This window comes from Ascaphus truei, assembly GCF_040206685.1.
Source record: "Ascaphus truei isolate aAscTru1 chromosome 3 unlocalized genomic scaffold, aAscTru1.hap1 SUPER_3_unloc_2, whole genome shotgun sequence".
In the NCBI taxonomy this organism is placed as follows: Eukaryota; Metazoa; Chordata; class Amphibia; order Anura; family Ascaphidae; genus Ascaphus; species Ascaphus truei.
In genome coordinates, this window is record NW_027453825.1 from 760,245 (window position 1) to 782,369 (window position 22,125).

Sequence of the window (22,125 nt, forward strand, 5' to 3'; positions counted from 1 at the left end):
GGAAAGCAGAAAGGGATCACCGAAGATCACCCACCTCCCAGGCTGGGAAAGCAGAGAGGGATCACAGGAGATCACCCACCTCCCAGGCCGGGAAAGCAGAGTGGGACCACCGGAGATCACCCACCTCCCAGGCCGGGAAAGCAGAGAGGGATCACCGGAGATCACCCACCTCCCAGCCCCGGAAAGCAGAGAGGGATCACAGGAGATCACCCACCTCCAAGGCCGGGAAAGCAGAGAGGGATCACCCACCTCCCAGGCCGGGAAAGCAGAGAGGGATCACAGGAGATCACCCACCTCCCAGGCCGGGAAAGCACTGAGAGATCACAGGAGATCACCCACCTCTGAGGGTGGGAAAGCAGAGAGGGATCACCGGAGATCACCCACCTACCAGGCCGGGAAAGTAGAGAAGGATCACAGGAGATCACCCACCTCCGAGCCCAGGAAAGGAGAGAGGGATCACAGGAGATCACCCACCTCCCAGGCCGGGAAAGCAGAGAGGGATCACAGGAGATCACCCACCTCCCAGGCCGGGAAAGCAGAGAGGGTTCACCGGAGATCACCCACCTCCCAGACCGGGAAAGCTGAGAGATCACAGGAGGTCACCCAACTCCCAGGCCAGGAAAGCAGAGAGATCACAGGAGATCACCCACCTCCCAGGCCAGGAAAGCAGAGAGGGATCACAGGAGATCACCCATCTCCCAGGCCGGGAAAGCAGAGATGGATCACCGAAGATGACCCACCTCCCAGGCCGGGAAAGCAAAGAGGGATCACATGAGATCACCCACCTCGGAGGCCGGGAAAGCAGAGAGGGATCACAGGAGATCACCCACCTCAGAGGCCGGGAAAGCAGAGAGGGATCACAGGAGATCACCCGCCTCCCAGGCCGGGAAAGCAGAGAGGGATCACAGGAGATCACCCACCTCCCAGGCCGGAAAAGCAGAGAGGGATCACAGGAGATCACCCACCTCCCAGCCCGGGAAAGCAGAGAGATCACAGGAGATCACCCACCTCCCAGGCCGGGAAAGCAGAGAGGAATCACCGGAGATCACCCACCTCCCAGCCCAGGAAAGCAGAGAGGGATCACCGGAAATAACCCACCTCCCAGTCCGGGAAAGCAGAGAGGGATCACCGGAGATCACCCACCTCCCAGGCCGGGAAAGCAGAGAGGGATCACCGGAGATTACCCACCCAAGTCGGGAAAGCACAGAGATCACCGGAGATCACCCACCTCCCAGGCCGGGAAAGCAGAGAGGGATCACAGGAGATCACCCACCTCCCAGGCCGGGAAAGCAGAGAGGGATCACAGGAGATCACCCACCTCCCAGGCCGGGAAAGCAGAGAGATCACAGGAGATCACCCACCTCCCAGCCCGAGAAAGCAGAGAGATCACAGGAGATCACCCACTTCCCATGCCGGGAAAGCAGAGAGGGATCACAGGAGATCACCCGCATCCCAGGCCGGGAAAGCAGAGAGGGATCACAGGAGATCACCCACCTCCCAGGCCGGGAAAGCAGAGAGGGATCACAGGAGATCACTCACCTCCCAGGCCGGGAAAGCAGAGGGATCACAGGAGATCACCCACCTCCCAGCCCGAGAAAGCAGAGAGATCACAGGAGATCACCCACTTCCCATGCCGGGAAAGCAGAGAGGGATTACCGGAGATCACCCACCTCCCAGGCCGGGAAAGCAGAGGGATCACAGGAGATCACCCACCTCCCAGCCCGGGAAAGCGGAGAGGGATCACAGGAGATCACCCACCTCCCAGGCCGGGAAAGCAGAGAGGGATCACAGGAGATCACCCACCTCCCAGGCCGGGAAAGCAGAGAGATCACAGGAGATCACCCACCTCCCAGGCCGGGAAAGCAGAGGGATCACAGGAGATCACCCACCTCCCAGCCCGAGAAAGCAGAGAGATCACAGGAGATCACCCACTTCCCATGCCGGGAAAGCAGAGAGGGATCACAGGAGATCACCCGCATCCCAGGCCGGGAAAGGAGAGAGGGATCACCGGAGATCACCCACCTCCCAGGCCGGGAAAGCAGAGAGATCACAAGAGATCACCCACCTCCCAGGCCGAGAAAGCAGAGAGATCACAGGAGATCACCCACTTCCCATGCCGGGAAAGCAGAGAGGGATCACAGGAGATCACCCACCTCCCAGCCCGGGAAAGCAGAGAGATCACAGGAAATCACCCACCTCCCAGGCCGGGAAAGCAGAGAGGAATCACCGGAGATCACCCACCTCCCAGGCCGGGAAAGCAGAGAGGGATCACAGGAGATCACCCACCTCCCAGCCCGGGAAAGCAGAGAGATCACAGGAGATCACCCACCTCCCAGGCCGGGAAAGCAGAGAGGGATCACCGGAGATCACCCACCTCCCAGCCCGGGAAAGCAGAGAGATCACAGGAGATCACCCACACCCACATTAAAACATACGGAAATCGCAGCCCTGTCAGATCTCCGTCATCTGATGTGAATCTCGAGTAGCGTGGCACCTCCACTCATTCCCAGCGTACGTGGCTTTGACTTCCGTTTTGCACATTTCCATTGTACACAGCATCACACTTTCATAGGGTCTCACTCATTACCAGCATACGTGGCATCATAGACTTCCGTGGAGTCTCATTCCCAGTATACGTGGCATCATAGACTTCAGTGGGGTCTCATTCCCAGTATACGTGGCATCATAAACTTCCGTGGAGTCTCATTCCCAGTATACGTGGCATCATAGACTTCCATGGAGTCTCATTCCCAGTATACGTGGCATCATAAACTTCCGTGGAGTCTCATTCCCAGTGTGCGTGGCATCATAAACTTCCGTGGAGTCTCATTCCCAGTGTACGTGGCTTCATAGCCTTCCGTGGGGTCTCATTCCCAGTGTGCGTGGCATCATAGACTTCCGTCGGGTCTCATTCCTAGTGTGCGTGGCATCCTAGACTTCCGTCGGGTCTCATTCCCAGTGTGCGTGGCATCATAGACTTCCGTGGAGTCTCATTCCCAGTATACGTGGCATCATAAACTTCTGTGGGGTCTCATTCCCAGTGTGCGTGGCATCATAGACTTCCGTCGGGTCTCATTCCCAGTATACGTGGCATCATAGACTTCCGTGGGGTCTCATTCCCAGTATACGTGGCATCATAGACTTCCGTGGAGTCTCATTCCCAGTATACGTGGCAACATAAACTTCCGTGGAGTATCATTCCCAGTGTGCGTGGCTTCATAGCCTTCCGTGGGGTCTCATTCCCAGTGTGCGTGGCATCATAGACTTCCGTGGGGCTCACTCATTCCCAGTGTACGTGGCATCATAGACTTCCGTGGAGTCTCATTCCCAGTGTGCGTGGCTTCATAGCCTTCTGTGGGGCTCACTCATTCCCAGTGTGCGTGGCTTCATAGCCTTCCGTGGGGTCTCATTCCCAGTGTGCGTGGCTTCATAGCCTTCCGTGGGGCTCACTCATTCCCAGTGTGCGTGGCATCATAGCCTTCCGTGGAGTCTCATTCCCAGTGTGCGTGGCATCATAGACTTCCGTGGGGCTCACTCATTCCCAGTGTGCGTGGCATCATAGCCTTCCGTGGAGTCTCATTCCCAGTGTGCGTGGCATCATAGACTTCCGTGGGGCTCACTCATTCCCAGTGTGCGTGGCATTATTTTTGAGATATCTAGATGGCCATCGTTCAGCTTCACTTCTGCCGGCCAATAAGAAGCCTGAACATCTGCAGGGCGCGAGGCTGCGGCGTTCTGTGGCATGATCTCCGTGTCCCAGGAGCCACGGAATCGCCAATGTGCGCAGTTTGAGTCCCCCTGGTTCAGATCCTGGGGGAACAGGGGAGGGGAAAGGTATGGGAGACTGCTGCTGTTATACAGGGAGGGGAAAGGTATGGGAGACTGCTGCTGTTATACAGGGGGAGGGGAAAGGTATGGGAGACTGCTGCTGTTATACAGGGGGGGGAAAGGTATGGGAGACTGCTGCTGTTATACAGGGGAGGGGAAAGGTATGGGAGACTGCTGCTGTTATACAGGGGAGGGGAAAGGTATGGGAGACTGCTGCTGTTATACAGGGAGGGGAAAGGTATGGGAGACTGCTGCTGTTATACAGGGGGAGGGGAAAGGTATGGGAGACTGCTGCTGTTATACAGGGGAGGGGAAAGGTATGGAAGACTGCTGCTGTTATACAGGGAGGGGAAAGGTATGGGAGACTGCTGCTGTTATACAGGGGAGGGGAAAGGTATGGGAGACTGCTGCTGTTATACAGGGAGGGGAAAGGTATGGGAGACTGCTGCTGTTATACAGGGGAGGGGAAAGGTATGGGAGACTGCTGCTGTTATACAGGGGAGGGGAAAGGTATGGGAGACTGCTGCTGTTATACAGGGGAGGGGAAAGGTATGGGAGACTGCTGCTGTTATACAGGGGAGGGGAAAGGTATGGGAGACTGCTGCTGTTATACAGGGAGGGGAAAGGTATGGGAGACTGCTGCTGTTATACAGGGGGAGGGGAAAGGTATGGGAGACTGCTGCTGTTATACAGGGGGGGGAAAGGTATGGGAGACTGCTGCTGTTATACAGGGAGGGGAAAGGTATGGGAGACTGCTGCTGTTATACAGGGAGGGGAAAGGTATGGGAGACTGCTGCTGTTATACAGGGAGGGGAAAGGTATGGGAGACTGCTGCTGTTATACAGGGGAGGGGAAAGGTATGGGAGACTGCTGCTGTTATACAGGGGAGGGGAAAGGTATGGGAGACTGCTGCTGTTATACAGGGGAGGGGAAAGGTATGGGAGACTGCTGCTGTTATACAGGGAGGGGAAAGGTATGGGAGACTGCTGCTGTTATACAGGGGAGGGGAAAGGTATGGGAGACTGCTGCTGTTATACAGGGAGGGGAAAGGTATGGGAGACTGCTGCTGTTATACAGGGAGGGGAAAGGTATGGGACACTGCTGCTGTTATACAGGGAGGGGAAAGGTATGGGAGACTGCTGCTGTTATACAGGGGAGGGGAAAGGTATGGGAGACTGCTGCTGTTATACAGGGAGGGGAAAGGTATGGGAGACTGCTGCTGTTATACAGGGGAGGGGAAAGGTATGGGAGACTGCTGCTGTTATACAAGGGAGGGGAAAGGTATGGGAGACTGCTGCTGTTATACAGGGGGAGGGGAAAGGTATGGGAGACTGCTGCTGTTATACAGGGGAGGGGAAAGGTATGGGAGACTGCTGCTGTTATACAGGGGAGGGGAAAGGTATGGGAGACTGCTGCTGTTATACAGGGGAGGGGAAAGGTATGGGAGACTGCTGCTGTTATACAGGGGAGGGGAAAGGTATGGGAGACTGCTGCTGTTATACAGGGAGGGGAAAGGTATGGGAGACTGCTGCTGTTATACAGGGGAGGGGAAAGGTATGGGAGACTGCTGCTGTTATACAGGGGAGGGGAAAGGTATGGGAGACTGCTGCTGTTATACAAGGGGGGGGGAAAGGTATGGGAGACTGCTGCTGTTATACAGGGGGAGGGGAAAGGTATGGGAGACTGCTGCTGTTATACAGGGGAGGGGAAAGGTATGGGAGACTGCTGCTGTTATACAGGGAGGGGAAAGGTATGGGAGACTGCTGCTGTTATACAGGGGAGGGGAAAGGTATGGGAGACTGCTGCTGTTATACAGGGGAGGGGAAAGGTATGGGAGACTGCTGCTGTTATACAGGGGAGGGGAAAGGTATGGGAGACTGCTGCTGTTATACAGGGGAGGGGAAAGGTATGGGAGACTGCTGCTGTTATACAGGGGGAGGGGAAAGGTATGGGAGACTGCTGCTGTTATACAGGGGAGGGGAAAGGTATGGGAGACTGCTGCTGTTATACAGGGAGGGGAAAGGTATGGGAGACTGCTGCTGTTATACAGGGGAGGGGAAAGGTATGGGAGAATGCTGCTGTTATACAGGGGAGGGGAAAGGTATGGGAGACTGCTGCTGTTATACAGGTGGAGGGGAAAGGTATGGGAGACTGCTGCTGTTATACAGAGAGGGGAAAGGTATGGGAGACTGCTGCTGTTATACAGGGAGGGGAAAGGTATGGCAGACTGTTGCTGTTATACAGGGAGGGGAAAGGTATGGGAGACTGCTGCTGTTATATAGGGGAGGGGAAAGGTATGGGAGACTGCTGCTGTTATACAGGGGAGGGGAAAGGTATGGGAGACTGCTGCTGTTATACAGGGAGGGGAAAGGTATGGGAGACTGCTGCTGTTATACAGGGGAGGGGAAAGTGAGAGTTACCTCAGGGAGTAATACAGTGAGTGGTACCTCAGGGAGTAATACAGTGAGAGGTACCTCAGGAAGTAATACAGTGAGAGGTACCTCAGGGAGTAAAACAGTGAGAGGTACCTCAGGGAGTAATACAGTGAGTGGTACCTCAGGGAGTAATACAGTGAGAGGTACCTCAGGGAGTAATACAGTGAGAGGTACCTCGGAGTAATACAGTGAGAGGTACCTCATGGAGTAATACAGTGAGAGTTACCTCAGGGAGTAATACAGTGAGAGGTACCTCAGGGAGTAATACAGTGAGAGGTACCTCAGGGAGTAATACAGTGAGAGTTACCTCAGGGAGTAATACAGTGAGAGTTACCTCAGGGAGTAATACAGTGAGAGTTACCTCAGGGAGTAATACAGTGAGAGTTACCTCAGGGAGTAATACAGTGAGAGGTACCTCAGGGAGTAATACAGTGAGAGGTACCTCAGGGAGAAATACAGTGAGAGGTACCTCAGGGAGTAATACAGTGAGAGGTACCTCAGGGAGTAATACAGTGAGAGGTACCTCAGGGAGTAATACAGTGAGAGGTACCTCAGGGAGTAATACAGTGAGAGGTACCTCAGGGAGTAATACAGTGAGAGTTACCTCAGGGAGTAATACAGTGAGAGTTACCTCAGGGAGTAATACAGTGAGAGTTACCTCAGGGAGTAATACAGTGAGAGTTACCTCAGGGAGTAATACAGTGAGAGGTACCTCAGGGAGTAACACAGTGAGAGTTACCTCAGGGAGTAATACAGTGAGAGTAACCTCAGGGAGTAATACAGTGAGAGGTACCTCAGGGAGTAACACAGTGAGAGGTACCTCAGGGAGTAATACAGTGAGAGGTACCTCAGGGAGTAATACAGTGAGAGGTACCTCAGGGAGTAATACAGTGAGAGGTACCTCAGGGAGTAATACAGTGAGAGGTACCTCAGGGAGTAATACAGTGAGACGTACCTCAGGGAGTAATACAGTGAGACGTACCTCAGGGAGTAATACAGTGAGACGTACCTCAGGGAGTAATACAGTGAGAGGTACCTCAGGGAGTAATACAGTGAGAGGTACCTCAGGGAGTAATACAGTGAGAGGTACCTCAGGGAGAAATACAGTGAGAGGTACCTCAGGGAGTAATACAGTGAGAGGTACCTCAGGGAGTAATACAGTGAGAGGTACCTCAGGGAGTAATACAGTGAGAGTTACCTCAGGGAGTAATACAGTGAGAGGTACCTCAGGGAGTAATACAGTGAGAGGTACCTCAGGGAGTAATACAGTGAGAGTTACCTCAGGGAGTAATACACTGAGAGTTACCTCAGGGAGTAATACAGTGAGAGTTACCTCAGGGAGTAATACAGTGAGAGGTACCTCAGGAAGTAATACAGTGAGAGGTACCTCAGGGAGTAATACAGTGAGAGGTACCTCAGGGAGTAATACAGTGAGAGTTACCTCAGGGAGTAATACAGTGAGAGGTACCTCAGGGAGTAATACAGTGAGAGGTACCTCAGGGAGTAATACAGTGAGAGGTACCTCAGGGAGTAATACAGTGAGAGGTACCTCAGGGAGTAATACAGTGAGAGGTACCTCAGGGAGTAATACAGTGAGAGTTACCTCAGGGAGTAATACAGTGAGAGGTACCTCAGGGAGAAATACAGTGAGAGTTACCTCAGAGAGTAATACAGTGAGAGGTACCTCAGGGAGTGATACAGTGAGAGGTACCTCAGAGAGTAATACAGTGAGAGGTACCTCAGGGAGTGATACAGTGAGAGGTACCTCAGGGAGTGATACAGTGAGAGGTACCTCAGGGAGTAATACAGTGAGAGGTACCTCATGGAGTAATACAGTGAGAGGTACCTCAGGGAGTAATACAGTGAGAGGTACCTCAGGGAGTAATACAGTGCGAGGTACCTCAGGGAGTAATAACGTCTAACGTCTCGTGTTAAACATGCCACACATGGTCGGAGAATTGCTGGATGTTGAAGTATGATCTATACCTATCTTTGTCAGACCTTGCATACGATGCTCAGGTACTGGAAGCGACCTCTTTAGTTGGACTTACTTACAGTATTATTATTCCATGTTTATCAGGACCTCTGGGAGAGGTGAGGGGGTCACGCAGGCCGCGGATTAGGAATTCACATCAATGTGAGTGCTTAAACTAGCTTTGCAAATACTTGTATGTACTGTGGTGCTACCTGCCACGGCTTTCTCTCTGCTTTATATTGGGCATGGGGCATTAGCAGGTGTTCGGCTATGTGATCATCATAGGCTAAACAGGCTTTAATGGTGCAGGGAATACCAGGCAAATACTGTGTTTCCCAGAGGTCTCCTGTTCTACACGCACCATGGCTCTTCCCTCGCTCCGAGTCTGGCGCTGCCGTGTCCTTTCACTTTGAGCTGGGAACTAAAAATGGCCGACCCCCTGTTGCCACCTTAACGGTTTGTTTAACAGGATGTCGCTGCTTTTGCTCACAGCTGTCTCTATCATTAAAGCTGACATCACTCCTCTCTGGAGACACATTCTGGGCTAAGAGTTCAACAAAAGCCCCTGCACAGCAGTAACATGCCTGCACTTCCTCCGGGGGTTTAACCCCGTCACTGCCTCGGCAGTGCACCCGTGCCTGGCAAAGGGAATGTAAAGATTTGTGCAGTAACCTTGTTAAACAATGATTTGTGCCAGTTTGTGTGGTATATCTTGGTAATGCATACACCGTTTGGCTCAGAGCAAGTTACACTTTAGGTACCATATGCAGATTAAGTTATGTGCCTTCAGCAATCTCATTAACATGCACAGAATATTGTGATATTTTGCAAAGCCGTATGTAATATGGCTGTATACATTGTCTGAATAGGGCATAATACTAGGGCTGACAGATGTCCGGTATTGAACTGGACTGTCCTGTATTCGGACACTCTGTCCAGTAAAAAATGAGAGGTGCTGTAATACTGGTCATGTATGTGTCCGGTATTACCTCCCTGGACATAGTGACCTGACGCACCTTTCACCATTGAGTCCAGTATTTTCGGAGAAGCCACCTGGCAACCCTACATATTACAGTGTATAACCCCTAATTGTGTCTACTCTAAGAAAATCTAACATCCAGTACATTTTCTTTGTGCTTACCGTTTTTATAAGGGTGGTGGTTCCCAAAGTAGAGGTATTATTTCCCGTGTCATTACAGGAACTAAGCAGAGATGCACATAGACAGCACTTCTATTATCTGAGCGTAGACTTGCCAAAGCTCTAAACCTCAAATCTCCTTGTGCCCCTCTCACTGGGAGAGGGGGGAAACAGAACTCATTGGGAGTCAGGGGGTAAGAGGGAGCCTCCCCAATATAACTACCCCCCACCCTCTCCCTACCTGTACTGATGATCTGTGGGGGAGGGATCCGGGCTGTGCTCCTGTAGCAGAGGGCTTCATGTTCTCCTGGGGTCTCCTCTGTCTGACCCAGAGGGAGAGGAGCTCGGGGAGGCAGCATGGAGCCCCCTGCTGAGAAACACATACATCTGGGGAGAGACTGGCCCCCCCCTCCCTGCTGCCGGGAACAAGGGGAGGCAGTATGAAAGTTTAATCATCCAAAGGGCAGTGAAGGGGTTAACATTAAATGGGTGGGAAAAGTCCTCTTCTCCAGAACTGCATGTTTTCCGATGACTTATCTGGCATGACACCCCGGGCACCCTACAGAATAAGGCGACTTTCTGCTCAGCCGTTTAGTTATTTTTCCCTGGTGTCATGTGATCGATCTCAAACTGTACTGACCCCCCCCCCTCCCCCCCTGTTTCTCCTGGGGTATTTTGGCGAGAAACGGTCTCCTGGTGAGCCATAACCTGCTCGGCGCCTCATTGTGATGGTTGGGGTTGTGTGCATCCTAGTGGGATAATGTTTGTGTTGGTAAAATAAAATGGCGCCCGCGTTCAATTGAAGCTTAAAGGTTGTTCTTTATATACTGACCTGCAGGGACTGGATATTCCTACGTGTGCCTGTATGTAACGGTCAGCCTGTCCCTAAACACTCGGGCGGGTTTTGTACTGGACATTCCTACGTGTGCCTGTATGTAACGGTCAGCCTGTCCCTAAATACTCGGACGGGTTTTGTACTGGACATTCCTACGTGTGCCTGTATGTAACGGTCAGCCTGTCCCTAAACCCACGGACGGGTTTTGTACTGGACATTCCTACGTGTGCCTGTATGTAACGGTCAGCCTGTCCCTAAATACTCGGACGGGTTTTGTACTGGACATTCCTACGTGTGCCTGTATGTAACGGTCAGCCTGTCCCTAAACCCACGGACGGGTTTTGTACTGGACATTCCTACGTGTGCCTGTATGTAACGGTCAGCCTGTCCCTAAATACTCGGGCGGGTTTTGTACTCGACATTCCTACGTGTGCCTGTATGTAACGGTCAGCCTGTCCCTAAACCCACGGACGGGTTTTGTACTGGACATTCCTACGTGTGCCTGTATGTAACGGTCAGCCTGTCCCTAAATACTCGGGCGGGTTTTGTACTGGACATTCCTACGTGTGCCTGTATGTAACGGTCAGCCTGTCCCTAAATACTCGGGCGGGTTTTGTACTGGACATTCCTACGTGTGCCTGTATGTAACGGTCAGCCTGTCCCTAAACCCACGGACGGGTTTTGTACTGGACATTCCTACGTGTGCCTGTATGTAACGGTCAGCCTGTCCCTAAATACTCGGGCGGGTTTTGTACTGGACATTCCTACGTGTGCCTGTATGTAACGGTCAGCCTGTCCCTAAACCCACGGACGGGTTTTGTACTGGACATTCCTACGTGTGCCTGTATGTAACGGTCAGCCTGTCCCTAAATACTCGGGCGGGTTTTGTACTGGACATTCCTACGTGTGCCTGTATGTAACGGTCAGCCTGTCCCTAAATACTCGGGCGGGTTTTGTACTGGACATTCCTACGTGTGCCTGTATGTAACGGTCAGCCTGTCCCTAAACCCACGGACGGGTTTTGTACTGGACATTCCTACGTGTGCCTGTATGTAACGGTCAGCCTGTCCCTAAATACTCGGGCGGGTTTTGTACTGGACATTCCTACGTGTGCCTGTATGTAACGGTCAGCCTGTCCCTAAATACTCGGGTGGGTTTTGTACTGGACATTCCTACGTGTGCCTGTATGTAACGGTCAGCCTGTCCCTAAATACTCGGCCGGGTTTTGTACTGGACATTCCTACGTGTGCCTGTATGTAACGGTCAGCCTGTCCCTAAACCCACGGACGGGTTTTGTACTGGACATTCCTACGTGTGCCTGTATGTAACGGTCAGCCTGTCCCTAAACCCACGGACGGGTTTTGTACTGGACATTCCTACGTGTGCCTGTATGTAACGGTCAGCCTGTCCCTAAACCCACGGACGGGTTTTGTACTGGACATTCCTACGTGTGCCTGTATGTAACGGTCAGCCTGTCCCTAAATACTCGGGCGGGTTTTGTACTGGACATTGTGCTGAACCACGATACAAAATATTATCACTGTGGCTGGTAACATGTTATTTCCCGGGCCCTTAACGTTGCCACTCACCGACTCTGGGCCCAGCGCTGGGAACACCGCGGCAGTAGTATAAGTGCGTTGCGAGGCAGGGCTGTCGATTCCTGCTCTGCATCCTAAAGTAGCGCGGCGCCATGCCCGCCACAGCGCGGCGCCATGCCCGCCCCAGCGCGGCGCCATGCCCGCCCCAGCGCGGCACGATGCCCGCCCCAGCGCGGCGCGATGCCCGCCCCAGCGCGGCGCGATGCCCGCCCCAGCTTACACTCTAGGGTAAACATGATGTGGGAAATTGGCTCACAGAGCCCAAATCCTGAGATTACGGCACCGCTGCAGGGACGTGTCACAGGGATATGTGGCCCTTAATTATCAGGGACGTGTCACAGAGACATGTGGCCCTTTCTTGATGATCAGGGACGTATCACAGGGACGCGTGGCCCTTAATGATCAGGGACGTGTGGCCCTTAATGATCAGGGACGTGGCCCTTAATGATCAGGGACGTGTCACAGGGACGTGGCCCTTTCTTAGTGAGCGTGTCTGAGTTGGTGCTTTGTGGCGCTGCCTCCGATTCCCGTTACTTGTAACCCCAGGTACTGTCTTCCTAAAACAATCTTTTTCTGTTACTATATTTGCTTCCAATAAAGCCGAGCTCCCCTGTCCTATGATGTACCCCCCCAAAGCTATCTGTGTAATCCTAGCATTTTAGGGGAGTAACAGGGCCTGCGTTTGCTCCTGGAGCCCACGGTGACCCGCCTGTAGTAATGCAGTATTGTGGTGCTTGCATTGGGAGTATAAGGCGAGTATAGAAGCTGGTGCTTTTTCTGTCACGCAGTTTTGGGAGGGATTGCACTGTTTAACATGTGAGCTGTGCTTTGGGATACGGGACACATTGGGGCAGTGCTGGGGTTGTTAGGCAGGGAACCTGCCTGTGGTTAGCAGTACTGTGACATAGTTACTCTGTATGTATGAATCCTTTGTGTGTGACCCCCTGTGCCACGTGCGAGGTGCTAACACATAGTACTGTGACACTGTTATTCTGTGTGTGACCCCCTGTGCCACGTGCGAGGTGCTAACACATAGTACTGTGACACTGTTATTCTGTGTGTGACCCCCTGTGCCACGTGCGAGGTGCTAACACACAGTACTGTGACACAGTTATTCTGTGTGTGACCCCCTGTGCCACGTGCGAGGTGCTAACACATAGTACTGTGACACTGTTATTCTGTGTGTGACCCTCTGTGCCACGTGTGAGGTGCTAACACATAGTACTGTGACACTGTTATTCTGTGTGTGACCCCCTGTGCCACGTGCGAGGTGCTAACACACAGTACTGTGACACAGTTATTCTGTGTGTGACCCCCTGTGCCACGTGCGAGGTGCTAACACATAGTACTGTGACACTGTTATTCTGTGTGTGACCCCCTGTGCCACGTGCGAGGTGCTAACACACAGTACTGTGACACAGTTATTCTGTGTGTGACCCCCTGTGCCACGTGTGAGGTGCTAACACATAGTACTGTGACACTGTTATTCTGTGTGTGACCCTCTGTGCCACGTGTGAGGTGCTAACACATAGTACTGTGACACTGTTATTCTGTGTGTGACCCCCTGTGCCACGTGCGAGGTGCTAACACATAGTACTGTGACACTGTTATTCTGTGTATGATCCTCTCTGTGTGTGACCCCCTGTGCCACGTGCGAGGTGCTAACACACAGTACTGTGACATTGTTATTCTGTGTGTGACCCCCTGTGCCACGTGTGAGGTGCTAACATTACTGTGACACTGTTATTCTGTGTATGATCCTCTCTGTGTGACCCCCTGTGCCACGTGTGAGGTGCTAACACATAGCTTGCTTTGCTTCCTTTCAGTGTATAACTGGACAGTGGACGAGGTGGTTCAGTGGCTGATTACATACGTGGAGCTGCCACAGCATGAAGAAACCTTCCGAAAGCTGCAGCTCAGCGGGCGTGACATGCCCAGGTGGGTGTGTGAGGGGGCAGCGTGTGGCCACGCCTTTACTGATCTAGATATATAATGTGCTGGGAGTGTACACATTCCTGTACTTGGAAGAACAATACACGTGGGCTGTACATTTGGTAACACGCTGGGCCTCCGTTTGGTTAGCGGGATAAGCCCAGGCCACGCTCTGAGACACGCTGGGCCTCCGTTTGGTTAGTGGGATAAGCCCAGGCCACGCTTTCAGACACGCTGGGCCTCCGTTTGGTTAGTGGGATAAGCCCAGGCCACGCTCTGACACGCTGGGACTCCGTTTGGTTAGTGGGATAAGCCCAGGCCACGCTTTCAGACACGCCGGGACTCCGTTTGGTTAGTGGGATAAGCCCAGGCCACGCTTTCAGACACGCTGGGACTCAGTTTGGTTAGTGGGATAAGCCCAGGCCACGCTTTCAGACACGCTGGGACTCCGTTTGGTTAGTGGGATAAGCCCAGGTCACGCTTTCAGACACGCTGGGCCTCCGTTTGGTTAGTGGGATAAGCCCAGGCCACACTTTCAGACACGCTGGGACTCTGTTTGGTTATTGGGATAAGCCCAGGCCACGCTTTCAGACACGCTGGGCCTCCGTTTGGTTAGTGGGATAAGCCCAGGCCACGCTGGGCCTCGGTTTACAGAAGGGCTGCGTATGTAATACCTGCGCTGTAACACCATGTGAGGCTGTTCCCAGAGAGGGGGAATAAGGAATATACAGCACCTTGTGTGCATATTGCAGTGCTGAGCAGGACATACAGACTGGTGGGACTGCCCTGTTGTATTGTATTGTATGTCTTTATTTATATAGCGCCATTAATGTAAATAGCGCTTCACAGCAGTAATACATGTGGTAATCAAATAAATAACAGATAATATAAATAACAGATCATGGGAATAAGTGCTTTAGACATAAAAGTAACATTAAGGAAGAGGAGTCCCTGCCCCGAGGAGCTTACAGTCTAATTGGTAGGTAGGGAGAACGTACAGAGACAGTAGGAGGGAGTTCTGGTAAGTGCGTCTGCAGGGGGCCAAGCTTTATGTATCGTGTTTAGAATATCCACAGTGCTATTTATATGCTTCTTTAAGCAAGTGTGTCTTAAAGTGGGTCCTAAAGGTGGATAGAGAGGGTGCTAGTCGGGTACTGAGGGGAAGGGCATTCCAGAGGTGTGGGGCAGTCAGTGAAAAAGGTTTAAGGCAGGAGAGGACTTTAGATACAAAGGGGGTAGAAAGAAGACATCTTTGAGAAGAACGCAAGAATCAGGATGATGCATAGCGAGAAATTAGGGCTGAGATGTAAGGAGGGGCAGAAGAATGTAAAGCTTTAAAAGTGAGGAGAAGAATGGAGTGTGAGATGCGGGATTTGATCGGAAGCCAGGAGAGGGATTTCATGAGGGGAGATGCTGAGACAGATCTAGAAAAGAGTAGAGTGATTCTGGCAGCAGGGTTTAGGATAGATTGTAGGGGAGGCAGGAAGGCCGGACAGCAGGAGGTTACAGTAATCAAGACGGGAGAGAATGAGGGCCTGAGTCAGCGTTTTAGCAGTCGATCAACAGAGGAAAGGGCGTATCTTTGTTATATTGCGAAGAAATGTTTTGAATGTGAGGGGCGAATGTGAGAGAGGAGTCGAGTGTGACCCCTAGGCAGCGTGCTTGGGCTACTGGGTAAATGATCGTAGTTCCAACAGTAATGTGGAAGGAGGTAGTAGGGCCAGGTTTGGGAGGAAGTATGAGGAGCTCTGTTTTAGCCATGTTGAGTTTAAGGCGACGGAGGGCCATCCAGGATGATATTGCAGAGAGACATTCAGAAACTTTGGTTTGTACAGCAGGTGTAAGGTCGGGTGTTGGAAAGTACATTTGTGTGTCGTCAGTATAGAGGTGATATTTAAACCCAAAAGATGTTATTAGGTCACCAAGAGATAGTGTGTACAGAGAAAAGAGAAGAGGTCCCAGGACAGAGCCCTGGGGTACCCCCACAGAGAGATCAATAGAGGAGGAGGTGTTAGCAGAAGAGACACTGAAAGTACGATGGGAGAGGTAGGATGAGATCCAGGATAGAGCTTTGTTCCGAATACCAAGAGTATGGAGAATATGAAGGAGAAGAGGGTGGTCCACAGTGTCAAATGCTGCAGAGAGGTCGAGTAATATGAGCAGAGTGTAATGACCTCTGTCTTTGGCAGCATGGAGGTCGTCAGTTATTTTAGTGAGGGCTGTTTCCGTGGAGTGAGCAGTGCGGAAGCCAGATTGTAGAGGGTCTAGGAGAGAATAGGTGTTGAGAAAATGGAGCAAGCGAGAGAATACAAGACGTTCAAGGAGTTTAGAGGCAAAAGGCAGGAGGGAGACAGGTCGATAGTTAGAAAGACAGGTAGGGTCAAGCTTGCTGTTTTTGAGTAATGGTATGACTGTTGCATGTTTGAAAGAGGATGGAAAGGTTCAAGAGCAGAGGAGTTAAAAATGTGTGTAAGCGTAGGGATTATAGTAGGAGCAAGAGGTTTTAGGAGATGGGAGGGAATGGGGTCAAGAGGGCAAGTGGTAGAGGGAGAAGAGGCGATCAACAGAGACACATCCTCCTCTGAGACAGTGGAAAAAGAGTCAAGGAAGGCAGGAGGAGAGTTAGGAAGAGATGTAGGATGGGAGGAAGAAACAGAGGGGATGTTCTGACGTATGGATTCCACCTTTTCTTTATAATAGTCAGCAAAGTCTTGAGCGGAGATGGAGGAAGGAGAGGCAGCTGAGGGTGGTTTGAGTAGAGTATCAAAGACAGAGAACAGTCGGCGTGGGTTAGACTTGTGCATGTTGATTAGAGTAGAAAAGTAGGCTTGTTTAGCTTGCGAGAGGGCAGAGTTGAAACAGGATAGCATAAATTTGTAGCGAAGGAAGTCTGCGAGAGTGTGAGACTTCCTACAGAGGCGTTCAGAGGAACGAGTGAAGGAACGCAGCATGCGCGTGTGGGAATTTAGACAGGGTCTAGGGTTAGAAGGGCGAGAACGACAGAGCGAAAGCGGGGCATGTAGATAAAGAGAGGAGGATAGGGCAGAGTTGTATTTCCTGACCATGTTGTCAGGGTCTGTAGCAGAGCTGAGATAGAGAGGGAGGAGCGTAAAGTGGACTCAAAGTCAGGTAAGTGAATAGAGCGCAGGTTTCTGCAGAACCGGGGGGTAGATGGAGGTGGAGAAGGGGAGAAGCGAGATAGAGAGAATGAGATGAGATGATGGTCAGAGAGAGGAAAAGGGGAAATGGAGAAATCGGAGAGAGTGAAGTTTTTAGTGAAAACCAGGTCTAAGTAGTGGCCATCCTTGTGGGTGCTGGCTGCAGTCCACTGTTGAAGGCCAAAAGAAGAGGTTAGAGAAAGAAAGCAGGAAGCCCAAGGGAGAGAAGGGTCACAAATGTGGCAGTTGAAGTCCCCAAGGAGAAGAACAGGGGAGTCTGAGGAGAGAAAGAAAGAGAGTCAGGATTCAAAGTGAGAGAGAAAGGCAGAAGAGGGATGAGTAGAGGTAGGTGGGCGATAGATGACCACCACAGGGAGAGGAGAGAAGATCTGGACAGTGTGAGCCTCAAAGGAGGGAAAAGCAAGAGATGGAGGAATAGGAAGGGTTCGGTAACGGCAGAGAGAGGAGAGCAGGAGCCCTACGCCTCCACCCCTGCCATCAGTGCGCGGAGTGTGGGAGAAGGAAAGGCCACCATAGGAGAGGGCAGCTTCCAGAGCAGAGTCAGACCTAGTGAGCCAGGTCTCAGTTATAGCAAAGAGAAGCAGGGAGTGAGAGAGAAAGAAGTCATGCACAGAGAGGAACTTGTTATTAAGGGAGCGAGCATTCCAAAGGGCACAGGAGAAAGGGAGAGAGGAGGGAGGGTGTCAGGGAATGGGGAGAGAGGAGGGAGGGTGGCAGGGGATGGGAGAGAGGAGGGAGGGTGGCAGGGGATGGGTATGAGGTTGGAGGGGTTGACACCAGAAGGAGTAGAAGTTGCATGTGGGAGGCGAGGACGAGCGCATGTAGAAATAAGGCAGGGACCAGGATTGGGAGAGATATCCCCAGAAGCGAGGAGGAGAAGCATGGATAGAAAGAGGATGTGTGAGGATGATGTGTAGGGGTGTGTTTTAGTGCAGGAGGTATAGCTGTGTGGTGTCAGAGGACGCAGGTAAGAAAGGAGTTCATGTGAACAGAGAAGTGGTAAAGGAAGGAGAGATGGAGATATATGAATAGAGTTAGAGACATAATGAGGCTGGTAAAAAGAAGTGCATAATTTAAGAAGTGAAGTCACAGCAAATATTAATGGTAAAGGCCACATCACAGCAGTAATGATGCAGTCTTTATAGATGATATCCTCCTTTCCAGCGTAGTTCAAATGCAGGAAACAGGGCCTGTTGGGGTGTCCACTTCCTCACTGCTTTTGAACTTCCTTTTAAACTTGAGTTGTTCAGTAGTCCTGCCTCTTATAATGGGCCACTTGGAACATGGGCTGCAAGCAGACTAAGGCTAAGGCCCCGCTCCCAGAGTCAGCGCACCCGCGCTGCTGACAGGCGGTGCGCTGAGATACACAGACCGCAATCTGCGGTCGGTAGGGAGCGGGAGGTGGGCGGGAGGTGGGAGGTTTGACCGGGAGGTGGGCGGGAGGTGGGAGGTTTGACAGGGAGGGGGGGCGTGGCTTGAGCGGAGGGACCCGCTACTCTCCCCCCCCTCCCTCCACGGGCTGCAGGAGGGACCCGCTACTCTTCCCCCCCCCCCCTCCCTCCACGGACTCGGGCTCTCTACATACACACATACACACACACAGACAGGCACGCACGCACTCATACACACACACACACACACACAGACAGGCACGCACGCACTCATACACACACACACACACACACACAGACAGGCACGCACGCACTCATACACACACACACACAGACAGGCACGCACGCACTCATACACAAACGCACACACACACACACACACACACACACACACACACACACACACACACACACACACACACACACACACACACACACACACACACACACACACACACACACACACACACACACACACACACACACACACTCACACACAGGCACGCACGCACTCATACACACACACAAAGACAGAGGCAGGCACGCACGCACGCACGCACGCACGCACTCAGGCACACACACAGACAGGCACTCAGGCACACACATACACACACACACAGGCACTCAGGCACACACATATACAGACAGGCACTCACCTGCTTTCACTCCACACTCCTCCCCGCTCCCCGAAGCCTCTCCTCCTCCCGCAGCCTCCCCTCCCCATTGGCTCACAGCCACACCACGTGACGCGTCGAAGCTAGAAAACACCATTCTGTGGTGTCTCCTAGCGGCTGACGCGGCACAGCGTGTGATCAGCTGTGCAGCCAGTGGGGACCGGGACCGGCTCGCGAGGATTCCCCTGCTGGTGGGGAACTCGCTACATTGCCGCCCGCGCCAACGAGCGCAGCGGGACCGAGGCCTAAAGCTGTTCTACCTGGGGTTATATAGGCCTAAACATTCACCTGACAGTGTGGTTCTGTCTGCTTAATCAAATCAAATCAAATCTTAATTAGCACATCTGAGGCACATTCAAACAGATGGTTTTCTACACAGGGTGTTCCCTGCCTGGGTGGCAAAACTTAATTTGATTAGGGGTAGACAGAAAACAGCATTCAAATATGGTTTTTACCTAGCATTGGATCACTTGCATATACTGTACTATAATACACACAGCAAAGGCTTCAATGAGGATATACACTGTTTCATGTAGTGTGTGTGTGTGTGTGTGTGTGTGTACATCGCAGTGCTGAGCAGGACACACAGACTGGTGAGACTGTCCTTTTTCATGTTGTGTGTGTGTGTGTGTGTACATCGCAGTGCTGAGCAGGACACACAGACTGGTGAGACTGTCCTTTTTCATGTTGTGTGTGTGTGTGTGTGTGTGTGTGTGTGTGTGTGTGTACATCGCAGGGCTGAGCAGGACACACACTGGTGAGACTGTCCTTTTTCATGTTGTGTGTGTGTGTGTGTGTGTGTGTGTGTGTGTGTGTGTGTGTGTACATCGCAGTGCTGAGCAGGACACACAGACTGGTGGGACTGTCCTTTTTCATGTTGTGTGTGTGTGTGTGTGTGTGTGTGTACATCGCAGTGCTGAGCAGGACACACAGACTGGTGGGACTGTCCTTTTTCATGTTGTGTGTGTGTGTGTGTGTGTGTGTGTACATCGCAGTGCTGAGCAGGACACACAGACTGGTGGGACAGTCCTTTTTCATGTTGTGTGTGTGTGTGTGTGTGTGTGTGTACATCGCAGTGCTGAGCAGGACACACAGACTGGTGGCACTGTCCTTTTTCATGTTGTGTGTGTGTGTGTGTGTGTGTACATCGCAGTGCTGAGCAGGACACACACTGGTGAGACTGTCCTTTTTCATGTAGTGTGTGTGTGTGTGTGTGTACATCGCAGTGCTGAGCAGGACACACAGACTGGTGAGACTGTCCTTTTTCATGTAGTGTGTGTGTGTGTGTGTGTGTGTGTGTGTGTGTGTGTACATCGCAGTGCTGAGCAGGACACACACTGGTGAGACTGTCCTTTTTCATGTAGTGTGTGTGTGTGTGTGTGTGTGTGTGTGTACATCGCAGTGCTGAGCAGGACACACAGACTGGTGAGACTGTCCTTTTTCATGTAGTGTGTGTGTGTGTGTGTGTACATCGCAGTGCTGAGCAGGACACACACTGGTGAGACTGTCCTTTTTCATGTAGTGTGTGTGTGTGTGTGTGTGTGTGTGTGTACATCGCAGTGCTGAGCAGGACACACAGACTGGTGAGACTGTCCTTTTTCATGTAGTGTGTGTGTGTGTGTGTGTACATCGCAGTGCTGAGCAGGACACACACTGGTGAGACTGTCCTTTTTCATGTTGTGTGTGTGTGTGTGTGTGTGTGTGTACATCGCAGTGCTGAGCAGGACACACAGACTGGTGAGACTGTCCTTTTTCATGTAGTGTGTGTGTGTGTGTGTGTGTACATCGCAGTGCTGAGCAGGACACACACTGGTGAGACTGTCCTTTTTCATGTAGTGTGTGTGTGTGTGTACATCGCAGTGCTGAGCAGGACACACAGACTGGTGAGACTGTCCTTTTTCATGTTGTGTGTGTGTGTGTGTGTGTGTGTGTGTGTGTGTACATCGCAGTGCTGAGCAGGACACACAGACTGGTGAGACTGTCCTTTTTCATGGTGTGTGTGTGTGTGTGTGTGTGTGTGTGTGTGTGTGTGTACATCGCAGTGCTGAGCAGGACACACAGACTGGTGAGACTGTCCTTTTTCATGGTGTGTGTGTGTGTGTGTACATCGCAGTGCTGAGCAGGACGCACAGACTGGTGAGACTGTCCTTTTTCATGTAGTGTGTGTGTGTGTGTGTGTGTGTGTGTGTGCATCGCAGTGCTGAGCAGGACGCACAGACTGGTGAGACTGTCCTTTTTCATGTAGTGTGTGTGTGTGTGTGTGTGTGTGTGTGTGTGTGTGTGTGTACATCGCAGTGCTGAGCAGGACGCACACTGGTGAGACTGTCCTTTTTCATGTAGTGTGTGTGTGTGTGTGTGTGTGTGTGTTAGTGTTAGAAGCGCCAATGTATTAAATTGATGCTGCTGTGTTGGGGGACACACCTGACTAGCCCTTGAAGTAGGAGGCGGAGTATTAAGACCGAGCCCATGTGGCCATTGGGTGAGTTGCTCCCTGAGCCCAGGTCACAGATAAGGTCGCACTGCTTTATATCACCTGCGTCGGCCGCGTGGGAAGCTGCGTGGGAAGCTGCGTGGGAAGCTGCGTGGGCCGCAGGGCCGCGTGGGAAGCTGCGTGGGAAGCTGCGTGGGCTGCAGGGCCGCGTGGGAAGCTGCGTGGGCCGCAGGGCCGCGTGGGAAGCTGCGTGGGCCGCGTGGGAAACTGCGTGGGAAGCTGCGTGGGCCGCAGGGCCGCGTGGGAAGCTGCGTGGGCCGCAGGGCCGCGTGGGAAGCTGCGTGGGCCGCAGGGCCGCGTGGGAAGCTGCGTGGGAAGCTGCGTGGGAAGCTGCGTGGGCTGCAGGGCCGCGTGGGAAGCTGCGTGGGAAGCTGCGTGGGCTGCAGGGCCGCGTGGGAAGCTGCGTGGGCTGCAGGGCCGCGTGGGAAGCTGCGTGGGCCGCGTGGGAAGCTGCGTGGGCCGCAGGGCCGCGTGGGAAGCTGCGTGGGAAGCTGCGTGGGCCGCAGGGCCGCGTGGGAAGCTGCGTGGGAAGCTGCGTGGGCCGCAGGGCCGCGTGGGAAGCTGCGTGGGAAGCTGCGTGGGAAGCTGCGTGGGAAGCTGCGTGGGCCGCAGGGCCGCGTGGGAAGCTGCGTGGGAAGCTGCAGGGCCA

The 22,125-nt window shown here is 52.6% G+C and overlaps 1 protein-coding gene across 2 annotated transcripts in view; it reads left to right on the forward strand.

Moving 5' to 3' along the window:
- The window catches only part of STIM1 (stromal interaction molecule 1), a 118,219-nt gene that overhangs the window by 18,357 nt on the left and 77,737 nt on the right, over positions 1-22,125 (forward strand). For both annotated transcript variants that reach the window (XM_075580575.1, XM_075580576.1), the window contains exon 2: positions 13,636-13,747. In XM_075580575.1, the coding sequence (XP_075436690.1) occupies positions 13,636-13,747 (112 nt within the window). The remainder of the gene's footprint in view (positions 1-13,635; positions 13,748-22,125) is intronic.